This window comes from Pristis pectinata, chromosome 15 (assembly GCF_009764475.1).
Source record: "Pristis pectinata isolate sPriPec2 chromosome 15, sPriPec2.1.pri, whole genome shotgun sequence".
In the NCBI taxonomy this organism is placed as follows: domain Eukaryota; kingdom Metazoa; phylum Chordata; class Chondrichthyes; order Rhinopristiformes; family Pristidae; genus Pristis; species Pristis pectinata.
The window spans coordinates 33043122-33066886 of NC_067419.1; the positions used below are offsets into that span (position 1 = coordinate 33043122).

The 23765-nt window shown below is 40.4% G+C and overlaps 1 protein-coding gene across 2 annotated transcripts in view; it reads left to right on the plus strand.

The window, feature by feature from the left end:
• Positions 1-1460: 1460 nt before the first annotated feature.
• Positions 1461-23765, plus strand: part of LOC127578303 (protein O-mannosyl-transferase TMTC2-like) — a 149020-nt gene continuing 126715 nt past the window's right edge. The window contains exon 1 of one of the 2 annotated variants that reach the window (XM_052030173.1): positions 1461-1801. In XM_052030173.1, the coding sequence (XP_051886133.1) occupies positions 1719-1801 (83 nt within the window). In that variant the 5' untranslated portion in view covers positions 1461-1718. The remainder of the gene's footprint in view (positions 1802-23765) is intronic. The other variant, XM_052030174.1, reaches the window with a different exon arrangement.

Genomic DNA, 23765 nt, shown 5'->3' on the forward strand with positions numbered 1-23765 from the left:
TACCACTAAAGATAGTGCAAAATATAAACAAATCATTGTCGGGAGGGTTGTACGGGAAGGATGCGCAAATATAATAACTGTGGGTGTTTTCACAACCTTTAACCGTTGATGTGTGTGTAGGTTGGATTCCAACCGAGTTGTCAGTCCGTTTAAAGAAGTGATTTGGCTGTATGGCGGAAACCTAACCTTCCACTCGTAACTCTATTCCCGGCTGACTCCTGCAATATCTCGGGCCGTAGCTCTAAGCTGTAACAACCCAGGGGGCGAGGGTTGGGGGAGGCAAGAATTCTAACACTTGAAACCATCTAACCGGTCCCTTGAAACGTCTTCCTCCTAAGTATGTCCACAAATGTTCTATCAAGATTTCTCCTCATTAATGGGAAACAAGCAGAACTTCAAAAATGTTACTCTGCGAACAGACATCAATAGTTACTAGTCACACTCTGCGGTGAACGGTGGTGTGTTAACTCTGTCCATTCGGCGCCAAATCGAATGAAACTTTCCCCCCTCTTGAACAACGCCGAGTTTGTTTATCAAACTTTGGAACTGAAACGTGCTTTGCATTTCATTCAGTGCTTTCAATTTAAATAATTCAATAAAATCACCAAACCTACAATCACCAAAATCGCTGCCACGTCTTAGCCGGCACTATGGCTTGCAATGTCTGCTGTTTCTGTTTTATTTTCACTGACTGGTCAACCATTACCGAAGTGTTCCGTATTAAGCAACTTCTGGATTTCAACCTTACTTTCCAGTCCCGGCACAGCGTCGCCATCCCAATCAGCGTAATGTTTCCCCCTCGCTCCTACAAATCTGACCTAATCCTACCTCAGCAACAGAACACCACGGGCCACTTCTTGCACTACTATGCACTTGTCTCTGTTTGTTTTGCACTAATGTCTTGTATAATTTATGTACATTGTATGTATAATTTATGTGTGTTGTCTGAACCCAAGTGCCTTTGGTGCTGCTGCAAACAAGTTTTACTGTACCTCACCAAACTTATGCACATGACAATAAACTCGACTTGACCTTTTCCCTTTTAACTCGCTCCACGACTGGTGACCCCGGCTCTGAGCTCTGGAACTTTTCCCCTAAACCTTGCCACATCCTTAAAAAAAACCTCCCCCTTTTTAATTGCAAGTAGCCCCGTGAGATCTCCAACAAGCACCTTGGGACGCCGAGGCGCTCTATTAATGCAGGTTCACGTTGGGCGAGAAATGGGTCAGAACGCAAAAGAGCTTTTTCTTGTTGCCTGCACAACGCATGAAGTGTCGCGCCGCTGCAGGTGTACGGTGCTAAGTGACAGCTGCCAACAGAAAGAACAGCAACTGCACTGGCCCCAAATGACCGTAGAAGTGACAGGCTCCAGGGGCGGGGAGACGGAGGGGGGTGTGGCCGTACGCATGCGCCCTGCTGCCGGCCGGAACCCACACGCGGCTCCGCGCTTGCAGGCAGAAACACACACACACACTCAGTCACTGTTTGCAGCCCTTATGCGTGCATGCATGCGTGTGTGTACATATATAAGCGGATTCCTAAATGTAGGCGACCGATTGCACATCGTGCGTTCGTCCCAGGGCGACCGGCAGCACTTGCAGTGGGCTACGGGTTAGAGACTCAAAGAGAGAAAAAAATAAAACAAACAAAAACAGCCCGAGGATGCGGATCCATCCCAGCGAGGTGAAACCAGGCATCGAAACGATATTGTAGTAGACATGATTTCTGAATTTGTGAGCAGCGCGGTTGCTATTGCCCTGTATCTGAACACACTGAGCGCTGATTTCTGTTACGATGATAGGTAGGTATTGTTCTCTCTCTCCATACTTCCTGATCGATCACTTGAGCAATTCGTAATGTTATTACGCGAATCTATAGACGAGGTGATGGATGCAACGTCCTCTCCTCCCCTCCGAGGATAGGAAGTGAAATCTTGTTTCTGGTTGAAACTCTCAGTTGTGTCACCGGCGTTTGCAGATGCTGTTTCAGCGGAGCTGTGAGTGGGGAAAGCCACAATCGTTCTTCCATGTCACTGGATTCGAAATGTGTTTTTTTTTAAAAAAGGCATTGGATGCAAGCGAAATCGTCTCAAATGTTCCAACCTTTCGGCAATAGTTTCAGTCAGAGGAGGATTGTTTCGTTTAACGCACGTCAGTGATAATTGAATTCAGTCTGCCTGGCAATTTCGTGTTAAGCAACCCTATTTAAGTGTGTCTTTTAACATTGCATACCACCTCTGATCGTGAGGTTGTAAAGGTGTCAGCTGTTGTCTGAAAAACTAGGAAACCTTCTGTACAATCTAACAGTTTTGCTGGTGTTCCATTGGCGAGTACCGCAGTGTTGTGAAGCTCGACATTGTTGCAAATTGATTAAAAGCGTCCCCTCTATTGTGAATCTTGAGTTTAATTCAGTTTCCGGTGACTTAATCTGATTACCATTTAGTGGCTGCATAATTGGAATATATAAGAACAATCACGCGTGGATTAACTTCACTGTCTGGGGTTTTCACGCTCCATTTAAATTAAACCGTCCCAGTATTTTGGCGTGATCCTTGATCGGTTTTGATAAGAGGGCTCCCCGATTATTCCGAGGGTTTAAGGCTGTGGCTGCAAGATCTGAATCGTTCTATTAAAAGCTGATAGTCAATCAGTTGGAGACATTCCCCTCCTCCCTCCCTGCTTCCACTCGGATTTCAGAGGGCCCGTCAGAGAGAGAGAGAGAGAGAGAGAGAGAGAGACTACTTGGTTCGGAGCTGACAAAAGTGAAGCCAATGGCAACAGCGAGCGGTGCAGGCTGCTTCTTACTGAAGCCTGTTAGCTTTACTTACAGTGAGATGCCGAGAGAATGGTTTCAGCCTTTAAAAATGCTTCTCTGCGAGTTTCTTTGAAAGCACGCAGATTTTGACAGGTTCATTTTGTAACGTTGTATTAAAAAGCAACTCCTTTCACACCAAGAAAGGACCATTATCCCATTGTGTGATTCCAACCCCCCCCCCCCCCCCCCCCCCCCCCATGGGGAGTGAGGCATCCTGAGTGATTGGAGGTAGGTTGACAGTAACTAGATTTATCTATTGGTGCACCGTTAGACACTTGGGGAAAAAAGTAATTTCGTAGTATTACGGAGTGAAACGAGTTGGATCTGCGATTGGTGCATACAAAGTGCAGAATAGAAATACCAGTTCAGGAAAGTCCTCCTGTTTTGGCCCGTCCTTGGCAAGTACACGTGAGCAAGCAGCCAGCAGTTCCGGACAACCCCACATAATGGTCCCAAACACTTTACAAAATAAGGCATCTTCTTGGCTAATTGAAATGTAAAACATGGGATAAAAGTGATACACTGGGAGAGTGGTTGGCTCATTGCCAACTTCTCAGCATTTTGGAGACAAGGTGCAGAAATATGGGCCTCGAAATTACCCAGTGGGACACTAATATATCAGCTGAACGTTCATCTGAAATCCCTGCTATTTTAGTGGAGGCGTTAACGCATTGTGAGAATAAGTTACAATAAATTAACCAGTTTTAAAACAAATGAGTTAACGACTCTACTAAAATAACAGATTTCAAAGGAATAGTTAGAAGGTTGTCAGCCAGTATCCCATGGAGTCATTTCAAGACCATGGCGTTTTGTCATTCTGCCTTTGCTGTCAGTACCTCCTGCTGAATATTGCTTTAAATAAAGCAGCAAAGAAAGATCCTAGATATTTGGCCTAAACGTTGAACTATTTGCTTTTTTTAAACCTTGTCTAAGATGGAGATGACAGGCAAGATTAGAAAAGTAGTTTCTTTATCTTGTGCTTTCATTGGGGAAGGTTTGCTTAAATAATCTTGGGTTATAGTTTTCAATCATTCAGTCAGTTAACTGGTGAAAGTGAAGGGTAGGGATTTCCTCCCTCAACCCCACTCTTTCCCCCCCCCACCCCCTCTGTCCAGAATATTCCACCACATTGTCAGATTGTTCAGTAAATTGAAAGTGGAATACTGTCCCCAAGCTGACACTTAACAGTTGATGGTGTGGGTGTGCAGCATACTGTGGTAGTGGCATATTGTGTGACAGTCATTTATACACATAACTCGCAGATTGTTTGTAGGGGAGATTGAAAGCTATTGGATTTTTCTAGCCAGGTTCTATTGCTGTCGTGTTTTCAGGATGTTACCATTATCATCCTAACATGAAATGGTGCAAGAGATAAATGACCATGTGATTTGTGTTATAGTGCAACAATTTTGGTGTTATCGGTTAAATATTATTCCAAATGATCATCTCTGATGTCTCCTAATGTTTGTTAAGACAGTTGAAATTTGAAACAATTAGTCATTGTCTCTGTACCATAAGAAGTGTGTTTATAAAATAAAATCCATACTGCACACTAAAGTAGCCCTGGGTTCATAAGGCAGACATAAAGAACTTGCATTGTTATAATAATTTTAGAACTACATCTTGTCTGAAAGAACAGAACAGAAAATTACAGCCAAGAATAATGAAAGTTGCAATGTAGGAAGTGCAAAAGTTTAGGACCATACAGTCAAGGCATTGTTACAGCACAGAAGGAGGCTATTCAGCCCACTGAGTCCATTCCAGCTCCCTCTAGTCAAATCCAGTCAGCCCAATTTTTGCCCTCTCCTTACAGCCCTATGAATTATTTTCCCCTCAGGTGTTTCCCATTTCCATTTTGAAAGCCCTGATTGACTCTGTTTTCCCTCTACAGGCAGCAAATTCTAAATCGCAGCTATTCTCTACATTAACAAAATCTTTTCCTCGCTTCACCTCTGTTTGTTTTGCCCATCCCTTTGACGTGCTGCCCCCTGGGCCATCCGCTAATGGTAACAGCTTTCCTCTATTTGCATACAGCTGCTTTTCATAAATAGCAATAAGTAAAATGCCCAGGTCATCTGTTTCAGATGCAGATTGAAGGATAAAAGTTGTCTGGAACAACAGGAGACATCCACGCTCTTTTTCAAATGATGTACCATTATTCTTTGACATAAAAATAGAACGTGCTATAAATTCTCAGCAGGTCAGGCAGCATCTGTGGAAAGGGAACAAAAGATTTATCTTTTCAGGTCACTGTCCTTTCATGAGAAATGGATGAAGTTAGAGATAAGAAATGTTAGGATTCACAGAGAAGGGAGGAAGAAAGAACAAGGAAAGTCAGTTACAGGCGAAATACAGGAGAGCTTAAACGACCACCGTCACTATTCTGCATCTTAAGACTTATTTTATCTAAAACTTTTTTCAGTTCTGAAAAGTTATCCAGTTAATACAGTGTCTTGGATTTTCCAGAGGAATGTGGCAGTTCTGCACAGGAATGCCAACACATCTCCACATAATGGTCAGGAAGTTTGGGACTCCTGCACATGTGTGTATGATGATGGATGAGACAGAGCTCCTGAGTTGATATCGCAGCTAGTATTCCCTAATGGAGTCCAGTGGTGGAGAGTAAAATTCCGGCAATTTTCGTGCAGCCCATTGAACCTGCACCAGGATAGGTTGTTCATTTCAATGCAAGGGTTGGGGGAATGTTTCAGATAACTTACAATTTTTTTGAATTATGTGGTGACACTTGTAAAGAATGCAACTGAACACATGCACCCCAGGTATTATTTTTTAATGTTATGAGAGAGCAGGTGAAGTGACTAAATTTGAAAGATTCCTGGGTGGCACAAAGGATACAATATATTTTTCATAAGATTGAAGTTATGTTGCATCTGGTATGCAGATAAAACCAATGTGAGCTGGCCTTGTCTGGCTTCTTGGATTTTCAGTGTTCTCAGCAGTGAATTGGGAACCTGACTATTGAGACTTGCACTGCTGTTAAAACATTGATGTGTATCAGGAATCTGTAGCATCAATACAAAAGTGGTGGTTTACTGGCATTGATAAATTGCCCAGGCTTTATTCTCATTACAATGTAATCTGAAACCCTCAGTTTTATTTTCCTGGTAAATATCCAGTATCTTCTTTGTTATGGCCAGATTGAATCTCTCTCTCATTCTGTGCATCGAATGTACAAGTCTTGTTGAACAAGTTTGTGTACTCCATTTCTTAAGTAGAAAACAGGCTATTTGAATGGAATTGCTTTGTTCTGATTGCTACATCCTCATTTAAAAAATGCTGCTAACTTTTTGAAAACATTGCTGCTTAAAAGTATAGGGCATTTGAACAGCTAAATGCTGCCTTTCAGAAACAATGACAAGATATTAAATTAAAGAATTATATGCCTATTTCATGTTTGTATTCAAAACTATCCTTAACATCTGAATTCAGATTCAGTTGGATGTTGCAGTCTATAAAGTTTGGGAGTTCAAGTTATACATTCAGTCCTTCAAACAACAATTTGAAGTCTAAAGTTAGATACCTTGAGTAATGCTTTAATTATAAGCTAAGAGGAAAATAAATCTTATTTCCCTCCCCAATATTTTAACTGTTCAGTAATTTACATTGAGAATGATTATATGAGGATATTTAGGGAAAAACTTAAAAATAAACAAACTAATGGAGCTTCTTCAACTACTTTAGCCTTTAATGCAAAAATATAATTAAAGATAATATTTATCAGCAGTAATCAAATGAACTCATTACAGATTAATATTCATGAAGTTAAACAGATTGGTCAAGCTTTTGGATCACATCACATAAATGACCAAATTGTGCAGTTCTAATGATGGTGAGAATATTGATCATTGTCAAGGAAGTGACAGCGACTTCAGGATATTCAAGTTTACATAGTTCAAAGTGGAAATCCAGATGTTGCTGTTTTGTCATTCAGTCCTTGTGCACACCCTGTGCAATCTTTTCAACCGTAATCAAGGAAATTGGTTGAACTAACAAAACATCAAGGTATTTCTGAACTGTTTTGATGTAAAATATCCTGACTATGTTTTGCATTGTCTCCAGAGATCAGAGTAGTAATTCCATATGAGGCCATATTATTGCTTAGCAAGTTTTTATGACCTTAAAATATGGATTAAAGTTTCCTTACTTTAGTATGGATTATTACAATAGTCCTATTTTTAGAAAAAAAGCTTATTGATGATATTTTAGCTTCTGTCTTACTTTCTGTAAATAAAAGTTCTTCATATGCTACTGGTTGCCAGAAATCCTTTGAACTAATGCCAGAAAACAACCGACATTGGGAGAGTACAAGACAAAGAGATTGCAAGATTTTTCATTGAGGTCCATGTTGAGTGCCATTGCTTTGCCTATGATCACAAAATCCAGGCCATTGAATGGTATCAGGCTGACCTTTATGATTGCATGCTGGAGCACAGCTTTTTGAATTGACTGAATTTACATCAGTGTTAAGTGGAATGAAAAATGTAGGTGTTCATCAGAAGCCTAAGAATGACCAAACTAGTTTCTATTGTTGGGTTTGAACTCAACATAGCACAACAGATTGAAAAGTAGATTTTTGAATTCTAATACCTAACAGGTTATCCCACCGTGAACACCAAGGGTAGGTTAAAATTGGTCATTAGCAAGTATATTTTATTCACTATGCTGTTTGATAATCTGCATTTATTGGCATTATAAATGAATAAACTAAGGGATAATACTTAAGCTGCAGGTACAATGATTAGGAATATGTATAAAAATGATTGGGAAATTATAATGCACTAATGTAATTTTCCATTATCTGGAAACAATAGGTTATTGGCAGCTTGCATTAAGTGACCTATGACGTTTCATTTGGATAAGGTATTTTAGCAGTAATCTTAGAGACACAAGAGACTGGAGATGCAGGAATCTGGAGCAACACACAAAGCGTTGGAGGAACTCAGCAGGTCAGGCAGCATCTGTGGAGGGAAATGGACAGTCGACGTTTTGGGACAAGACTCTTCACCCGGACTATATCTGATTCTTCATATGGACGGTCCAGATAAAGAGTCTCGACTTGAAATGTTGACTTACCATTTCCCTCCATAGATGCTGCCTGACCTGCTGAGTTCCTGCAGCGCTTTGTTGGCAGTCATCTTGTTTTGAGTCAAAAATTTTATACCACCTATCTGAATGAGTTATTTATATTCCTGTCAGCGCTGAGTAAATTTGCTAATATGATTTAAAAAATCTTGTGCTATTTTACTGTAACTCTTCTCTCTTTCTGTCTTACCAGTCATTAGTGATGTCATGTTAAAATGGTCACTGCAAGTTCTCTCTTATTTGATACAAATAAACATCAAAGCAAGTACATCATTTTCTTTTAACATTGTCCAGTTGATAAAAAAATCAGAAAAACTTGAGAGGTTGGGGATATTTTGTTACTTAATTAGCTTGTAGTGTTGTTTGCTGTTGTGTCCAATGAGTGGCCTTTATGCTTGTGGCAACAGTTTAGTATATTGTAATTTCTTGACAGTAGCTACACTCCAATCCCAAAATGTAATAGAAAAAGGTCAGGCATTTCAAACAAGTCTCTCTTGTCACTAAACTAGACATTGTTCTGAATGACTCTTTGAAATAGTTGGCATGATGTTTATAAAAAAGCACGTTCTGCAATATTTTTAAATCAAAAATTCTTGTGCTATTGCTATTTGAGAATTATTGAAATCATGACATAACAAAAATCTTTTAAGAAATTATAAAGCAGCAAGGAAAAAGATATTCTACAGTGTTATTATTAATCAGGAAGCACATGCATATTAAGAGCTGATATGGTAATATCTTTGAGCAAGACTGATATAAAACAGACTACGTATTATATGTATGGTCAGAAGCTTTTCTGTCAAGCTGTTTGAAGACCTAAGGTTTATTTATACCAGCTGTGAACGAATCTGGTATTAGGTATGTCTGAAGAGCCTAAATAAGCCATAATTTGTTAAGAATAAAAATGACCTTAGCCAAAATATGTGTAATCCTGTTCTTATTTCTTTCAACACCAGATATTTATGTTTGGATTTGACTAAAGATTATTTAGTTTAGATATGTTATGGCCCAGAATACCCTGCCAGTGGTGAGCTGACCTATAAGGTAAATGGGAATTTACCTTCTGCAGATTTGCCAGGGCTAACCTTACAGAAGGCACCTTGATTCCTGATAGTGAGGTCTTGTGCAGAGGCAGACCTTGCACATGTGAATATTACCATTTGGGGGTAGATGTTGCACCACCAAAGAAACAACTGACACAAACTTTGCCAGTTGACTGAACACACTCCCCAGTTTAGCTGGCATTTATAAATATTCAGAAGCTACTAAAACTCAATCAAATATTTTAAAAATTTAAGCTCTGCAGGGGTGACACTGAGCTTCCAGTTCCCTGTCATTTGAACTCTCCATCCCACTCTCACTCTGATCCACCTGCTTATGGCCTCCTGCACTGTCCTAGTGATGGCCAACATATGCTTGAGGAGCAGTACCTCATTTCTCGTCTGGGTGCACTGCAGCTTTCTGGACTCAATATTGAATTAAATAATTCTGGATAACTAGCTTTCACTGTTTGTATTCGGAAAGGCCAGTTCTTCTGTAGGGTTATCCACCAGTAATATTAACTCTGTTTTTCTCTCTCTACAGATACTGACGGACCTGTTGGGCATTGGTTTCAGGTCTCAGCAACAGCTCTGACCTGCATTTCACAGCTTTAATGTCGCTCTCTCTCTCTAACATTCCTCATCTAATTGTCAACCGGTCAGCTCCGTGAACAGTGGAGTCCCCTTGGCAACACTGCCCTCACTTTATCAAAGATGCTCCCTTTGCCCTATCCATTCCTTCTGATCTTCCAATTTAAAACAAACTTGTTTTCCTACTTTCCCATTTATGATGATGGGTTTTTGACTTGAAACACTCACTCTGCTTCTCTTTCTACAGATGCTGCCTGACCTGCTGAATATTTCCCGCATTCTTTGCTTTTATATCAATTTTTGGATTTTTTTTTAAATTTAAAATTTATTAACAGAAATTAAGACACAAAACATCCATGAACACCTAACAACATTTAATTAAATTTAAAATGTAACTAAAATGTAACCTAAAATTATCTCTTGCAGCAATTCCTCTCCATGTCAGTGATTAAGCTGATACAGGTTTAGTGGGAAGATTCCACAGCCTAAAAGCTAGAGATTTGTTGTGTTCTGTCACCTCACTCCACAAGGAGCTCAAAGCAGTAAGTAAAAGGGTGGTGAAGAGTAGCCAGGAGGTTCGGCACTTCCATGTTCAAATATACATGTGGAAGAGTTCAGGACTTAGTCTCATTTACACATGGGTAAATATAGTTAGTCCAGTTTCCTGTAAAATCTAGGTTAACTACGTTTGTACAGCTTTACACATCGGCTACAGTAAATCTTTTTCCCCTGATAATCAAGGCCGTGGATTCGTGGAAGAATTCAAAGAATTATAGAATGTAATCCCCAAAGCACAAGATTAAAATTTTGTAATCCCACAGAATAAAACAATTTCTAATTTATTCACTCTAAATCAATGGATGGAATTGTGGAATGCCACCCCAAAACACCACTTAAAAAGTCTTGGTACCCATGTATCAAAAGGGAATTTGATTTTTATAGTCATTATGATACAGTGGCCTTGCTTGTAATTATTCCTGTCAAGCTATAGAGGAAGGCAACTGGGAGAGTCCACTTGTTCTCAGCTGTTTTTATCAGACCTAATGATTTTAACTGATGTTCCCATGTGCAACATCTGGCTTCTGAAATAGAATTGAATTGCAATTACTTTTAGAACAGTGGAATGGAGTAAAGGCAATACAATAGCATGTTTGTGCTCCATTGAGCTGTATAGTTATCAGCTCAGATTTCATCCCGAAATTGGTTGTTGTACTCAATTATCCTTGTAGATGTGTGCACAATCCACTGCTGAGAACAATGTATTACCTTATGTCTAATCTTAATAGGTTTCAATTTATATATCTGCCAAATCTTTCAGAAGGCCTTTGATACAGTGCCGTACTAGAAATCATTAAATAAAATCAAAGCATATGGTATTGGAGGTAATATACTGGAGTTGTAGGTAATATATTGGTGTGGACTCAAGACTGGTTAATGGACGGAAAACAGAGTAGGAATAACAGGGTTTTTTTGGATTCTGAACATGTGACTAATAGGGTGCAACAGGGATTGGTTCTGAGGCCCCAGTTGTTCACAACCTATATTAATGATTTGGATGATGAGACCAAGATTAATATATCCAAATTTACTGATGATGCAAAGGTACTGGCAGTGTGGGCAATGAGGAGAATATAGAGGGACTTTGGGTGGATATGAACAGGTTAACTGAGTTGGCCAGGAAATGGTAGATGGAATATAATGTGGGAAAAGATGTGTGGTCATCCACTTTGGTTAAAACAAAATATAAAAGCAGAGCATTCTTTAAGTATTGAGAGACTGAAAGCTGTTTGTGTTTGGGTGGGGTGGGGTGGGGGGGATCTGTGTGTCCTTGCATACAAAACACTGGTATAGCAAGCTATTGGGAAAACAAAGAGTGTTGGCCTTTTTAACCAAGAGGATTTACATAGAAGAGTATAGATGTCTTCCTTCAATTAAATAGAGCTTTGGTGAGACTGCATTTGGAATATTCTGCACGGGTCTGATCTCCCTTCCTAAAGAAGGATATAGTTACAATGGAAGGAGTGCAACAAATGTTCACCAGACTGACTCCCAGGATAGTGGGTTTGTTGAATAAGGATAGATTTAGCAGGTTGGGGCTTAGAAGAATGAGAGGTGATCTCATTGATATATATAAAAAAATTTATGGGGCTTGACAGGGTAGGTGTAGAGTTGATGCTCCCCCTTGCTGGGGTGTTTAGAACAGGGATCTCTCAAAGTAAGTGGCCAGCCTTTTAGGACAGAGGTCAGAAGAAATTTCTTCACTTGGAGCATTGTAAATCCTTGGAATTCTCTCCCCGTAGAGGCTCACTTGCTGGGTGTATTCAATAATGTGGTCGACAGATTTTTTTGATCCATATAGTCCTGGTGCAGGTAGCAGAACTACTGCCTCACAGCAACCTGGATTCAACCCTGACCTCAGGCGGTATCTGCGTGGAATTTACATATCCTCCCTGTGACCAAGTGAGTTTCCTCCAGGAGCTCGTTTCCTTCCACGTTCCAAGGTAGGTTCATTGGCCACTGTAAATTGCCCCAAGTGTGTAGGTGAGTGGTAGAACAAGAAGAGAGTTAATGGGAATGTTGGGGAGAACAGAAAAAAATGGGATTTGTGTAAATGATTCTTGATTGTACTTGATGGACCAAAGGTCTGTTTCTGTGCGATATGACATGAAAGCCTAAACATTCTTTTTCTCCTTGCAATGTATTTAATGTAGATATTATTTCTGCTCTGAGCAACCAATAAGCAAATCATTTACAAAATACCATAAATATCAGCTGATGAATTTTGATTAAAAATATCAATGCATTTTAGATATGCATAAAAGGAAATTAAAATCCAAGATTCCACATTCTCTATAAATTGTATGTATGTATTTTCTATGTAATTTGATTGGCCACTGCTTGGGAAGGAGTAGGACAGTTGGCCTGTTTATGGTGCATTCTATCAGTTAACTGATCAATAAGAAAGATGAAATAAACCAGGCTCATTTTCCAGTAATTCTCCAATGGAGAAGCCCATATCTCTAACTGGTAACAGTCCAGACATTTGCAGGGACTGGAAAGTCATAAAGATAAAAGTCATATGTTTCCATTCTGTTCTGTACAATGGCAGTGTGGTTACTTGATTATTTTCTTGAACCAGATTGTTGAATTGGATCAGTAATTTCCTGTGGCCCATCAAGCTAACTTCATGTAAACACCAACGGCAATGCAAATTATGGCAGAGCCAAAACAAAACTACATGTATAATTAACAAACAATCTCTAATTTAGCACATTACATAAAAATGTAATGAAGCATGGAAACTGTACATACAGTAAATTTTGGAATTGTGGACCCTTTTGCTGATACTCGTGTAACTGCACTCCAGCTCTGTTATGTTTGACTTGAGGTCCTTAATTTCATCACTGATCTTGCCACTGTGTAGTCATTTAGGAAGCTTTATGTTGGGCATGTATCATATTTTGCATCTCATACTGTTACCTTTAACAGCTGCCTCATCTGTTAGAATATATTAAGGGAGATTGGCAGACTGTATTCTGAGAAGATCAATGTCTAGGGGGCAATTTTCCTCCCTCTAAGATTAAGATTAATTATGATGAGAATTTATTTAGTTGCAATGGATTGTATCTGTGAAATGTGGTTCCCACATTCATTGGGAATCTGTCTGTTGTAACATCCATCTTGGAGATCCTCATTCTAGAATTGTGGTAGTCAGGATATAATTAGAGTTTTTTTATAGGGTCTCTTGAGTATTAATCTGGATCTTAGAGTACTTTTACTGAGCACATATAACATTGTTTGTTAAATTGGCTACATTAATAAATATTGGAATAGTTATATCTTCATAACAGGCAAATCTGAGTCAGGTTTTAACTAGCATCTTACAGCTAGGGCTTTGCAATTTATTATAGTTGCTTTCTTGTATGTGCATTACATACATGAAATGTACATTTACGTTTTATTTTCAATGGGAAGTGCTCACCTTAACATTAAGACTACATCCCCATATGCTGTCTAGACAGTAACTGCATAAAGTCCTTTGTGATGTTTTTTCCTGTACTTTTAGACACAACATTAAAGATGTTCTGTATTGGTTTTGGAAGCTTTCTCAAGGAAACATTCAGAAAAGGATCATGTTGTTCATGCCAAGCCTTTGATTAGATTATAATATTGTACCACAATCAGGATGTTTGGTTGTTTATGCTTGGGAATTGATGTACAGGAGAGAACTTGTAAACTTGTGATTTCAAAAATAGTTTTATTTATGAATGCATTTCTGTGCAAACAGGGGAATTGCTAATTCTGGGTAATGTTTTATGAATATTTTCATATTGCTTTAAATAAAGCTGCCAATGCAGTTTTTTGTTTGATTGTTTTGCAGTCAGACTCTGCTGATTTCACAATAAAAAAAAATCTGGCTTCTGACTAAATGAAATAATGCTATTAACTGATTTTTAAAAAAGAGAATAATTGTCTCAAATCTGCCACCTGCAGATTGGAGATGTTGTCCTTTGATGGAACAGCAGGTGAGTCATTACTTTGAAGCCTTTATTTCAGAATAATTGCTAATTTTGTAAGAAAATGCTTGCCCTTAAATGCATTGTGTAAACTTGGTATTTCTGTAGTCTAAATGGTAGATCTTTTCAGGAGGTTTTTCCAGACATTCTTCTTGTTTAGTTCCCAAGATTGATTCAATTCAAAGTTGCTCTTCTCAAAAACTACACAGCCAGAAGTCAATATCTCACAGTATTAACTAACTAAATGAACCATCTATGCCACTTCACATATTACTTGAATAGCTCTGATGTTATTTATTTATTTGATTTTGATAGTGAGGTAAGAAATTGCTGTTCATGAAGTTAGCAATTAATAGAATTGTATGTCTTTATTCTGTTAGTTTAAGTGAACCAACATCAACATTCTCTCCCAGGCTAATATCCCCATTATTCTTGGTTGGCCATGACGAGCAAGCAATGTTGTTCAATTGCCTGACATCAGACACTCCCATTATGGATGCCCTATTCTGAGTTCTGGCATGGGAGGAGATGACCAGACAGGGAAAGATTCAAGGATGTGCTCAATGCTTCTCAGGAAATGCAACATCCCCTCTAACTCCTGGGAAGTCTGTTCAAAATGGAGAATAATGGTATTGACAACCTCAAGGCCATGTACCAGGAGCACACAGAAGTCCCACGTAAGCAGCAGACCACCTGCAAAGTACCCACTCACCTGCCCCATCAGCACCATCAGCTCCATCTGTGGAAAAATTTGCAGTTCCTACATTGGCTTCTTCACCCACCTCTGAAACCACAAAACTGAGTGGAAGCAAGTCATCCTCAGTCTTGAGGAGCTGCCTGTGAAGAAGAAGAAAGATTAGGTAATTTATGGAATCTATTAGTTTATTCAGTTTAAAGGGGTTCATCCCTTCAGTAAAATAACAAAAGAATAAATGATATACACAGGCTAAGTATTAATGACAACAGTAATTTCTGTGCCATTTAAGGAAGCGTGGAATGGAAAAGGATTGTCCAGTTGACAAAATAGTTCAATTCGTGGATTACCCCAAACCATTCCATGATGGATTTTAAAGAACCTGTTAAATCTCAGTGAAATACCTTCATTATACCCATCAGATAGCCTGCCTGAGATTTGAACTCAATGTCAGGAAAAATCCAGGATTACCTCAAAATGCAGTTACCTTGATATTTGATCCTGTTGTAAAATGTGTGCAAGGATAATGAGGCAGGAAAAGAACTTGAGAATGTAAACTAGTGCCGCTTACAGCTGAAAGTTGTGCAGTTTTTATCATGACTAATCGACCTATCTTGTATATCGATAGTAATGGGGAATAATTTGAGTTCTGTGCACCAATGGAAACTATCTAATGCTGTTGAAAAGAGGGAAGGCAGGGTGGGCACAAGGTGATGATAGGTAGATGCAGGTAAGAGATAGTGATAGGCAGATACGGGGGAGGAGGGAGAGCAGATCCATCGGGGTATGGGTCAAAGGTAAGGAGAGAGAGGAAAAAGGGGTAGAAAAAAGAGAGAGAGTCTAGGAAAGGGAAGAAGAGAAGTGTGGTGGTGGTGGGGGGGTGGTTGTGGGGAAGGGGGGTGGGGATTACTTAAAGTGGGAGAATTCAGTGTTCATGCCATTAGGCTGCAAGGTTCCAAGACGGAAAATGAGGTGCTGTTCCTGCAGTTTGCTCTTGGAATTCTCCTGGCAGTGGAGGAGGCCGAGGACTGACATGTCAGTGATAGTGTGGGAGGGGGAGTTGAAGTGACTGGCAATGGGGAAAAGGGAGGGGGGGTTGAAGTGACTGGCAACGGGGAGAAATTTTCACCCTGCTCCCCAATTCACTCGGGCCATCTCTGACACCGCTCTCTCCTTCCTCGATCTTTCCTTATCCATCTCAGGAGATTCCTTATCCACCGACATCTTCTCCAAACCCCCTGACGCCCACAGCTACCTCGATTACAGCTCCTCCCACCCTGTCTCTTGCAAGGATGCTATCCCTTTTTCTCAATTTCTCTGCCTCCACCGCAACTGCTCCCATGATGAGGCTTTCCATTCCAGGACATCCGAGGTGTCCAACTTCTTTTCTAACTGGGGCTACACCCTGACTGTGGTCAAGAGAGCTCGCACCCGTATCTCTGCCATTTTCAGCACCTCTGTTCTCACCCCCACCTCTCCCAGACCCAACAGGGATACGGTCCCCCTTGCCCTCATATTTCATCCCACCAGTCTACGTATCCAACACATCATTCTCTGCCACTTCTGCCATCTCCAACAAGACCCCTCTACCAAGCACATCTTCCCCTCCCCACCCCTTTCTGCCTTTCGCAGGGACCGCTCTCTCCACAATTCCCTAGTTCACTCCTCCCCCTCCCACCCATCCCGTTCCCACCCCAAGAACTTTCCACTGCCCCCACCATAGGTGCAATACCAGCCCCTACGCTACCTCCATCCAGGGACCCAAACAGCCCTTTCAGGTGAGTCTCCCCATTGCCAGTCACTTCAACTCCCCCTCCCACACTATCACGGACATGTCAGTCCTCGGCCTCCTCCACTGCCAGGAGAATTCCAAGTGCAAACTGGAGGAACAGCACCTCATTTTCCATCTTAGAAACTTGCAGCCTAATGGCATGAACATTGAATTCTCCCACTGTAAGTAATCCCCACCCCTCCCTTTCCCACAAACCCCCACCATGCTTCCTCTCTCTTTCCCCTTCCTAGCTTCTATCTTTCTCTACCCCTTTTTTTTTCTCTCCTTACCTTTGACCCATCCCCTGGTGGATCTGTTCTCCCCTCCTCCCCCACACCTGCCTATTACTATCTCTTACCTGCATCTACCTATCACCACCTTGTACCCACCCCAGCTCCTCTCTTTTGTCCACCTATCACTGCTCTGCTTTTCCCTCCTATATATATGGGCTTCCCCTTTTCCTATCTTCAGTCCTGAAGAAGGCTCCTGACCCGAAATGTTGACCGTCTGCTTTTTTCCACGGCTGCTGCCTGGCCTGCTGAGTTCCTCCAGCATCATGTTTTTCATCTAGATTTCAGCATCTGCAGTCTTTTATTTCTCTTAAATAAGCATGGGAATGGGCATCTCAATTCTAGGACTTGGCACTGGATATATTAATGGAAGAGCTGGAGACCAGGGAAAGGAACTTGCATGCAGGAGGTCCTCAGAATCCTACTGGAGCTGAAATGGAAGGAGGTTGCCAGAGAGATTGATGCCAGAAATATTGTTCCAAGGGCCTGCTTACAGTCCTTGGAAATATTCAAGGATCTCACACAGGCCGATGAACCAATCAGTGAATTCCATGCGCCATCAACTGTATCACCAGTTCACACACTGCTCCATGCATCACTTATCAGTCACAGTCAACAACAATCTCTATCAGTCATCTGACAAATATTCATATGCCCCACCTCACCCTCATGAACCTACCATGACTCTTACACAGACTTAACACATTCTTCAGCTATTTAACCATGATAGGCACTTGACACAGGCACATTGTAGCATGCTCTTCCATCTCTAGAAAAGGTGAAGCTGGCACAAAACTACTGCCACTGACAGACACTAGTGGCAGACAAGTCTGCCACTACCATACCCATGAACTCAATGCCAACTGGTCTGGAGGAGGAAGTGTTCGTGGTCAAGAGACCACCGGCCCCTGCAGAGCAGAAATTGCTGAAGATGATGGTATAATGTATTTGTTCCTCCTTCTCATACCCCACATCCCTTCTCATTTCAGAATCCCATCTTGTTTGCTCGTTGTTGATTCCAGCCTTCTGGAATGATTCAGAGGTTGAGAAGTTCAGGGCTAGAATGACCTTCACCTCCGTAGGCAGTACCATCCATACATGGATCCGTGGTTAGAATTTCATTTCAGCAGGTGGCAGACCCAATGACCATTGCTTTGAAAATGTTGGTCTCTGGACTCATACCTCCTCCAGCAGACAGAGAATGGAGCATTGCTCAGGGAATACTCTTGCAGAATAGGTCCTCGTGGACGAATTTCTTCTTTCCCTCTTTGTTAAGCCTCAACTGGCACAAGCTTTGCCAATGGAATAATCTCCTCCTGCTTTTGGCTCAAATGAAGGTGCTGAGAGATCACCCCGAAAACACCAATTTTTAACAAAATCCATAGAAGTCTTCACCGTGGTCCAGTGCACATACAGTATCTTGGCACAAATCTGTACCAACTACCTACTTTCAGCATGCCTGTATAATCCACGGGGAATTGTGTGATTCTTTAAAAGAAAACATCAAAATTCATTCTATTTATTGATTGGAAAGTTCAACAATTATTTTTTCTGTCCATTGTGAAGTCTTGAGTTTCATCTTCAGAATACTAACTCCATTTGGCTGTGTTGCTAACTGTTCATATGTACATGTTTGTTTAATCTCATTTTTCATAAAGTTAGATCACTGGAAGAAATGATATTTTGATGAAGTCCAGAAAGCCAGGAGAAAATATGATGAGAATTCTTCTGAGGTGTAGCTATGATGAATGGCAACAGTGTCATGGTGGCATCCATTAATGAGTCTCTTCATTGTGTTATATTCTTGCCCCAGTGAACATAGTTTTCAGATCAATTGTTCTAGTGCTTGAGACTCCATAAAGTAAATGGAGTGTGCAATTAAATGGAAAATGTGAGGTCCGATCTATCAAAGGGCTGCATCGAACAGCTTCTGGCTCTTGACATGCACTTCTTAAAAGAGTGGATTGACCAGATATGAGACCATGCTCTTAATTATGCAGTATTTTTAAAGTTATAAAATGTGGTTCAGGGAGAAATGATTTGACTGTAGCAGAATAGTTATGAGTCAATTGAAAACAAGAATGGAAAGGTAGGATTGGATGAATGTTAAAGGTAGGGTCAAAGTAGTAGGGGAGTATATTGAGACATAGGGATGGTAGGGACTATTCAACCATTCAGGTCTGGTCAGCCTTTAATAAGATCAAGACACAAGAGACTGCAGATGCTGGAAATTTGGAGCAACGTACAAAATGCTGGAGGAACTCAGCAGGTCAGGCAGCATCTATGGAGGGAAATGGACAGTTGACGTTTCAGGTCGAGACTCTTTGTCAGGACTGGATGAAGGGTCTCAACCTGAAATGTCAACTGTCCATTTCCCTCCATAGATGCTGCCTGACCCGCTGAATTCCTCCAGCATTTTGTATATTGCTTTAATAAAATCAGTTCCTTTACCTGCCATTGGACCTTACTCCTAGATATTCTTTGCCCAACACAAATCGATTGATCTCAGTTTTGAAAACTTTAGTTACCTTCCCAACTACAGCATATTTAGAAATGTAGTTCCAGATTTTCACTACTCTTTGTGTAAACCAAGGTCGCATTTGATTTGACTCTTAAATAAATTCCAGGTATTAAGATTATGACCCCTTGGTCTGGATTATAGTGTCACGCTCAGCAAAGGAAATAGTTTCTAGGGATCTCTGTCATCAAATCTGTTTTTCATTTTAAAGACTTTGATTTTATCACCCATAACATTCTAAACTTAAGGAAATACTAACAGACTTGATGCAATCTTCCTAACTGACCTGTAAATATCCTGGTAAATCTCTGTTGTACTCCCTGAAGGGCCATTCCATCTTTCCTAAGGTTCAGCATCCAAACTGAATGTAGTTTGATGAATAGCTTTCAGGATGAGTTTCAGAGAGTTGGGTAAAGCGACTGGTAGTCTTTTCTTATGGAAGAGTGATAGGATTGGAGTGGAAATGCACAATGAACAAGAAGTTGGAAATAAAAGAACTGTGGGCTGAGATCTGGATATACAAGAGGTTGCAATGGTAATGACAAGTGAGAGAGTGAATAGATATGGCGATATTGACAATTAAATTCTATGTTCAGCTTCACAGAATAGTTGCAATGTTTGTGCATTGTGTTCTTTAAGCAAATATTCTACCACCTTAGACCAGAGCTGGCTTTAACTTGTGGGTACATATTTCTATTTTGCTTGCAGATGTTTCATTCTGAGATCAAAGTTCTGGACTCTCATTCACATCTCTTCTTTGCCTGAGTTGACCATGAATGGTATGTTGCCCCCTACCATCTCCATGCCTTCGGGGTGTAGTCTGAATCATCTGGAAATGAAAAATGATTTTAGACACTCTCGAGTTATGAGCCTGCCTAATGATGCTTAGTCGGAAGGAAAGCATAAAAAAATTAAGTCAATCTGGAAATGATTATTGAAAATTGAGCAACAGTCGTTATTTGTTATATTGAGGACACTAGTGGCTGGCATTAAAAAAAACCCTAATCTTTTATAAACAAATGATCTTGTGATAGGTTGGTCAAAGGAAGGATGAGGCTGATTAGAACCAAAAAGGAGATCTTTCTGTGGAGGCAGAAGGTATGGCAGAAGTATTAGATATGTATTTTTTCCATCTGTCTTCACAAGGGAAGAGGATGTTCCCAGTATTGCATTAAAGGAAGGGGCAGCTGTGATATTAATAGTATAAAAAATAGATTGATGGAAGTAAAAGTTATTCAGGCCAGATGGGATGCAGCCCAGGTAGTGAATGAAACAAATTTCTGCTGAGCCTTCAGAGTTGTGGTGACTCATTTCACAATTTTCTAATCCTCCTTGGTGAAGGATTGGTGCCAGAGGACTGGAGAAATGTAAATGTTACAACCCTGTTTCGATGGAACCAGATGATGGGCACCTTCCACCTACCTTTTTCTCATTTCCATCTATCACCTACCAGCTTCTGTTTCAACACTCCCCCTCCCTCACCTGGCTCCATCTGCCCATTATTTCCAACCCCTCGCCCCCCCCCCCCCCCACCACTTCCCAATAATCTCTTCCACCTACCAACCCCTGAACCCCTGCCTCACCCCTCCTTCTCAATTCTGTATACTGGCCATCTTCCCTCTACACCCTCAGTTCTGATGTAGGGTCTCGACCTAAAATATTGACCATCCCTTTGCCTCCGTAGATGCTGCTCGACCCACTGAGTTCTTCCAGCAGTTTTTTTTTGTTCCAGACTCTAGCATCTGCATTCAATTGTGATTGCATAGTAGACATGTTCATAAAGTTAAATAGACAGAGGTAACCTGGATACAATAATCGCTAAGGACCAGAAAACAATGCAGTAGTGAATGGTTACTTTTCAAACAGGAGTGGAGGATACAGAGATTTTCCCCAGGCATTACTATATGATCACATTTCTCTTTAATATAAGTTGATGGACTAGAATTGAGTATGATAGAAATTAAATGGGTGGATACAAGACGTCAGAGCAGGAAAGTGTGGCATAATGTATTTTGGCAGAAAGAATGAATAAAGGAAATACGAAATAAATGGCTCCAAATGGAAGGAGGTACAGGAAGAATGATTAGAGAATCCCTGAATACAAATCTTTCGTGGCTGAATAAAATGAAAAGTCAATTAACAAAATAGCACAAAGGATCCTTGGTTTCATTTGTAATAAATTTTTAAAACAGTAGTCAGTACTCAGGTGGACTACTGTGTTCGGTTCAGGGCATTTAATTTTAGGAGCGATGTCAAGGTCTTTTGCAGAGAATGTTGCCAAGGATGGAGGTCCTCCTTTAGGTGGAGAAAATGGAGAAGCCTTAGTTGTTCTCCTTAAAAAAAAATCAAAGGTTTATTGAGCATTCAATCTAGGTGTTCAAAATCAAAATATATTTTAGATGGAGTAAATGCAGAGGATCTTTTTTCCAGTGTCAGGCAGCTTAATACAGTGACTGACAGGAGGTCGATTACAGGACGTTGGTTAAAAAAATAGTTACATGACCAACTGCTGTGATTTGGAATGCATTGCCTTAAAGGGTGGTGCAAAGATTCAAAAGGGAATTGGATAAATACTTGAAGAGAAACCAATGGCTGATCCGCAGGGAAAGAGTAGAGGAGTGGGATTAATTGGATAGATCCAACAAAGAAGGTCAGTACAGGCATGAAGGCTGAATGGCCATGTGCTGCACTGTTCATTCTATGACAATATACTGTTAGATTAGATATTTATTTCAGTGAATATTGATAAAGAACTTTATTGCTAGGAGTGTTATTTGGCTTGTAATGTTGTGAATGAGTTACTACAGTATGGGCAACTATAGGTTGGACACTATTGATATGATAGCCAGTAAACAGCATTCCTGGTGACACAGAGTTTATTTCTGTTCATGGGATATAGAAATTAAATCAGATGGTCTATGTATCACTGTAGGAGAAATTGCACATTCAGTAGCTAAAGGTATAGTTTTCTGTTTATTACTGTATAGGACTAATTTTAATTTCTGCTCCGCAGCACAAATGGATTCAAACAAATTAGTTACTTTTTCGTAATAAAAAGCCCAAAACTAGGGGGGCATAGGTTTAGGATGAGAGGGGAAAGACTTAAGGGTACCTGAGGGGCAACTTTTTCATGCAGGGTGGTGACTATATGGAACGAGCTGCCAGAGGAAGTGGTTGAGGCAGGCGCAGTAGTATCAGTTAAGAAGCACTTGGATAGGTATATGGAGGGGAAGGGCTTAGACACATGAATGATAGAAAAATAGGGGGCTATGTGGGAGGGAAGGATTAGATAGATCTTAGAGCAGGATAAAATGTCGGCACAACATTGTGGGCCAAAGGGCCTGTATGGTGCTGTAGTGTTCTATGGATATGGGCCAAATGCAGGAAATTGAGACTAGCTGGGGTGGGCACCATGGTCAGCATGTACTGGTTGGGCCAAAGGGCCTGTATCCATGCTGTATTGCTCTATGATTCTATGACTGTTGTCTTGTGTAGTGTAATAGTTATTTCTTCATGTACCAAGCGTAGAAGTGTCAGATAAGACCAGCATTTATTGTCCATCCTCAATTACCCCTCAAGTTGATTGGCTTAATTGGCTCTTTCCAGTTATGACTTCGCTACATTGTTAGGTTTGAAGTCACATGTAAATCAGACTGGATGAGAATGGCAGATTTTCTTCCCTGAAGGACATTAGTGAACCTATTGGATTTTTAATGATAATTCAGTAGCTTTACCAGTACCGATACTTGTTCTTTATTCCAGATTTATTTAATTACTTACATTTAAATTCCCCAGCTGCTCTGGTGTGAATCGAAGTCGTGTCTCAGATCAATAGTCCAGGCCTCTGCATACTAATCCAATAATTTAACCACTGTTGCACTGTGACTACATCCATTGTGCTACCACTGTATTCCCAGAAAGACAGAGCCCAACGTTCTTCACACAAAAGTGGAGGAAATTGTGCTTTTCTTCAAAGTCCATGAATTTATAATGTAATTGTAGAAGAGCTTGCCTTTCAAATGGATGATTTGTGAAAACGGCATTCTGTTAATAGTAACAAGAAGGACATTCTTCAATCATGATCCTTTGACATTTCTCAGGCAGCTCCCAAACCACTTAGCAGTTGAGTGTCAAAGTTTGATAAGCCAGTTGTGGAGTGCTTAATAGTCAGAAAATAACATATGAAAATAACATATGAATATAAACAGAGTAAAAGGTCATTTAACATCAGTGTCTTTCAAATAATGAAGTGTTCAAATGGCAGGAGTGGTGGGGGCACAATGCAAACACTGAACGATAGCACAAACCATTGCAATGTGTTATAAATATGGCCAGTGCTGTCTCCACCACTTCAAAAACCTGGCAGGCAGCCCAGAAGAAGGTCCCTAACTTCAATAAAAAATATGGCATGCCAATACTGCAAAACA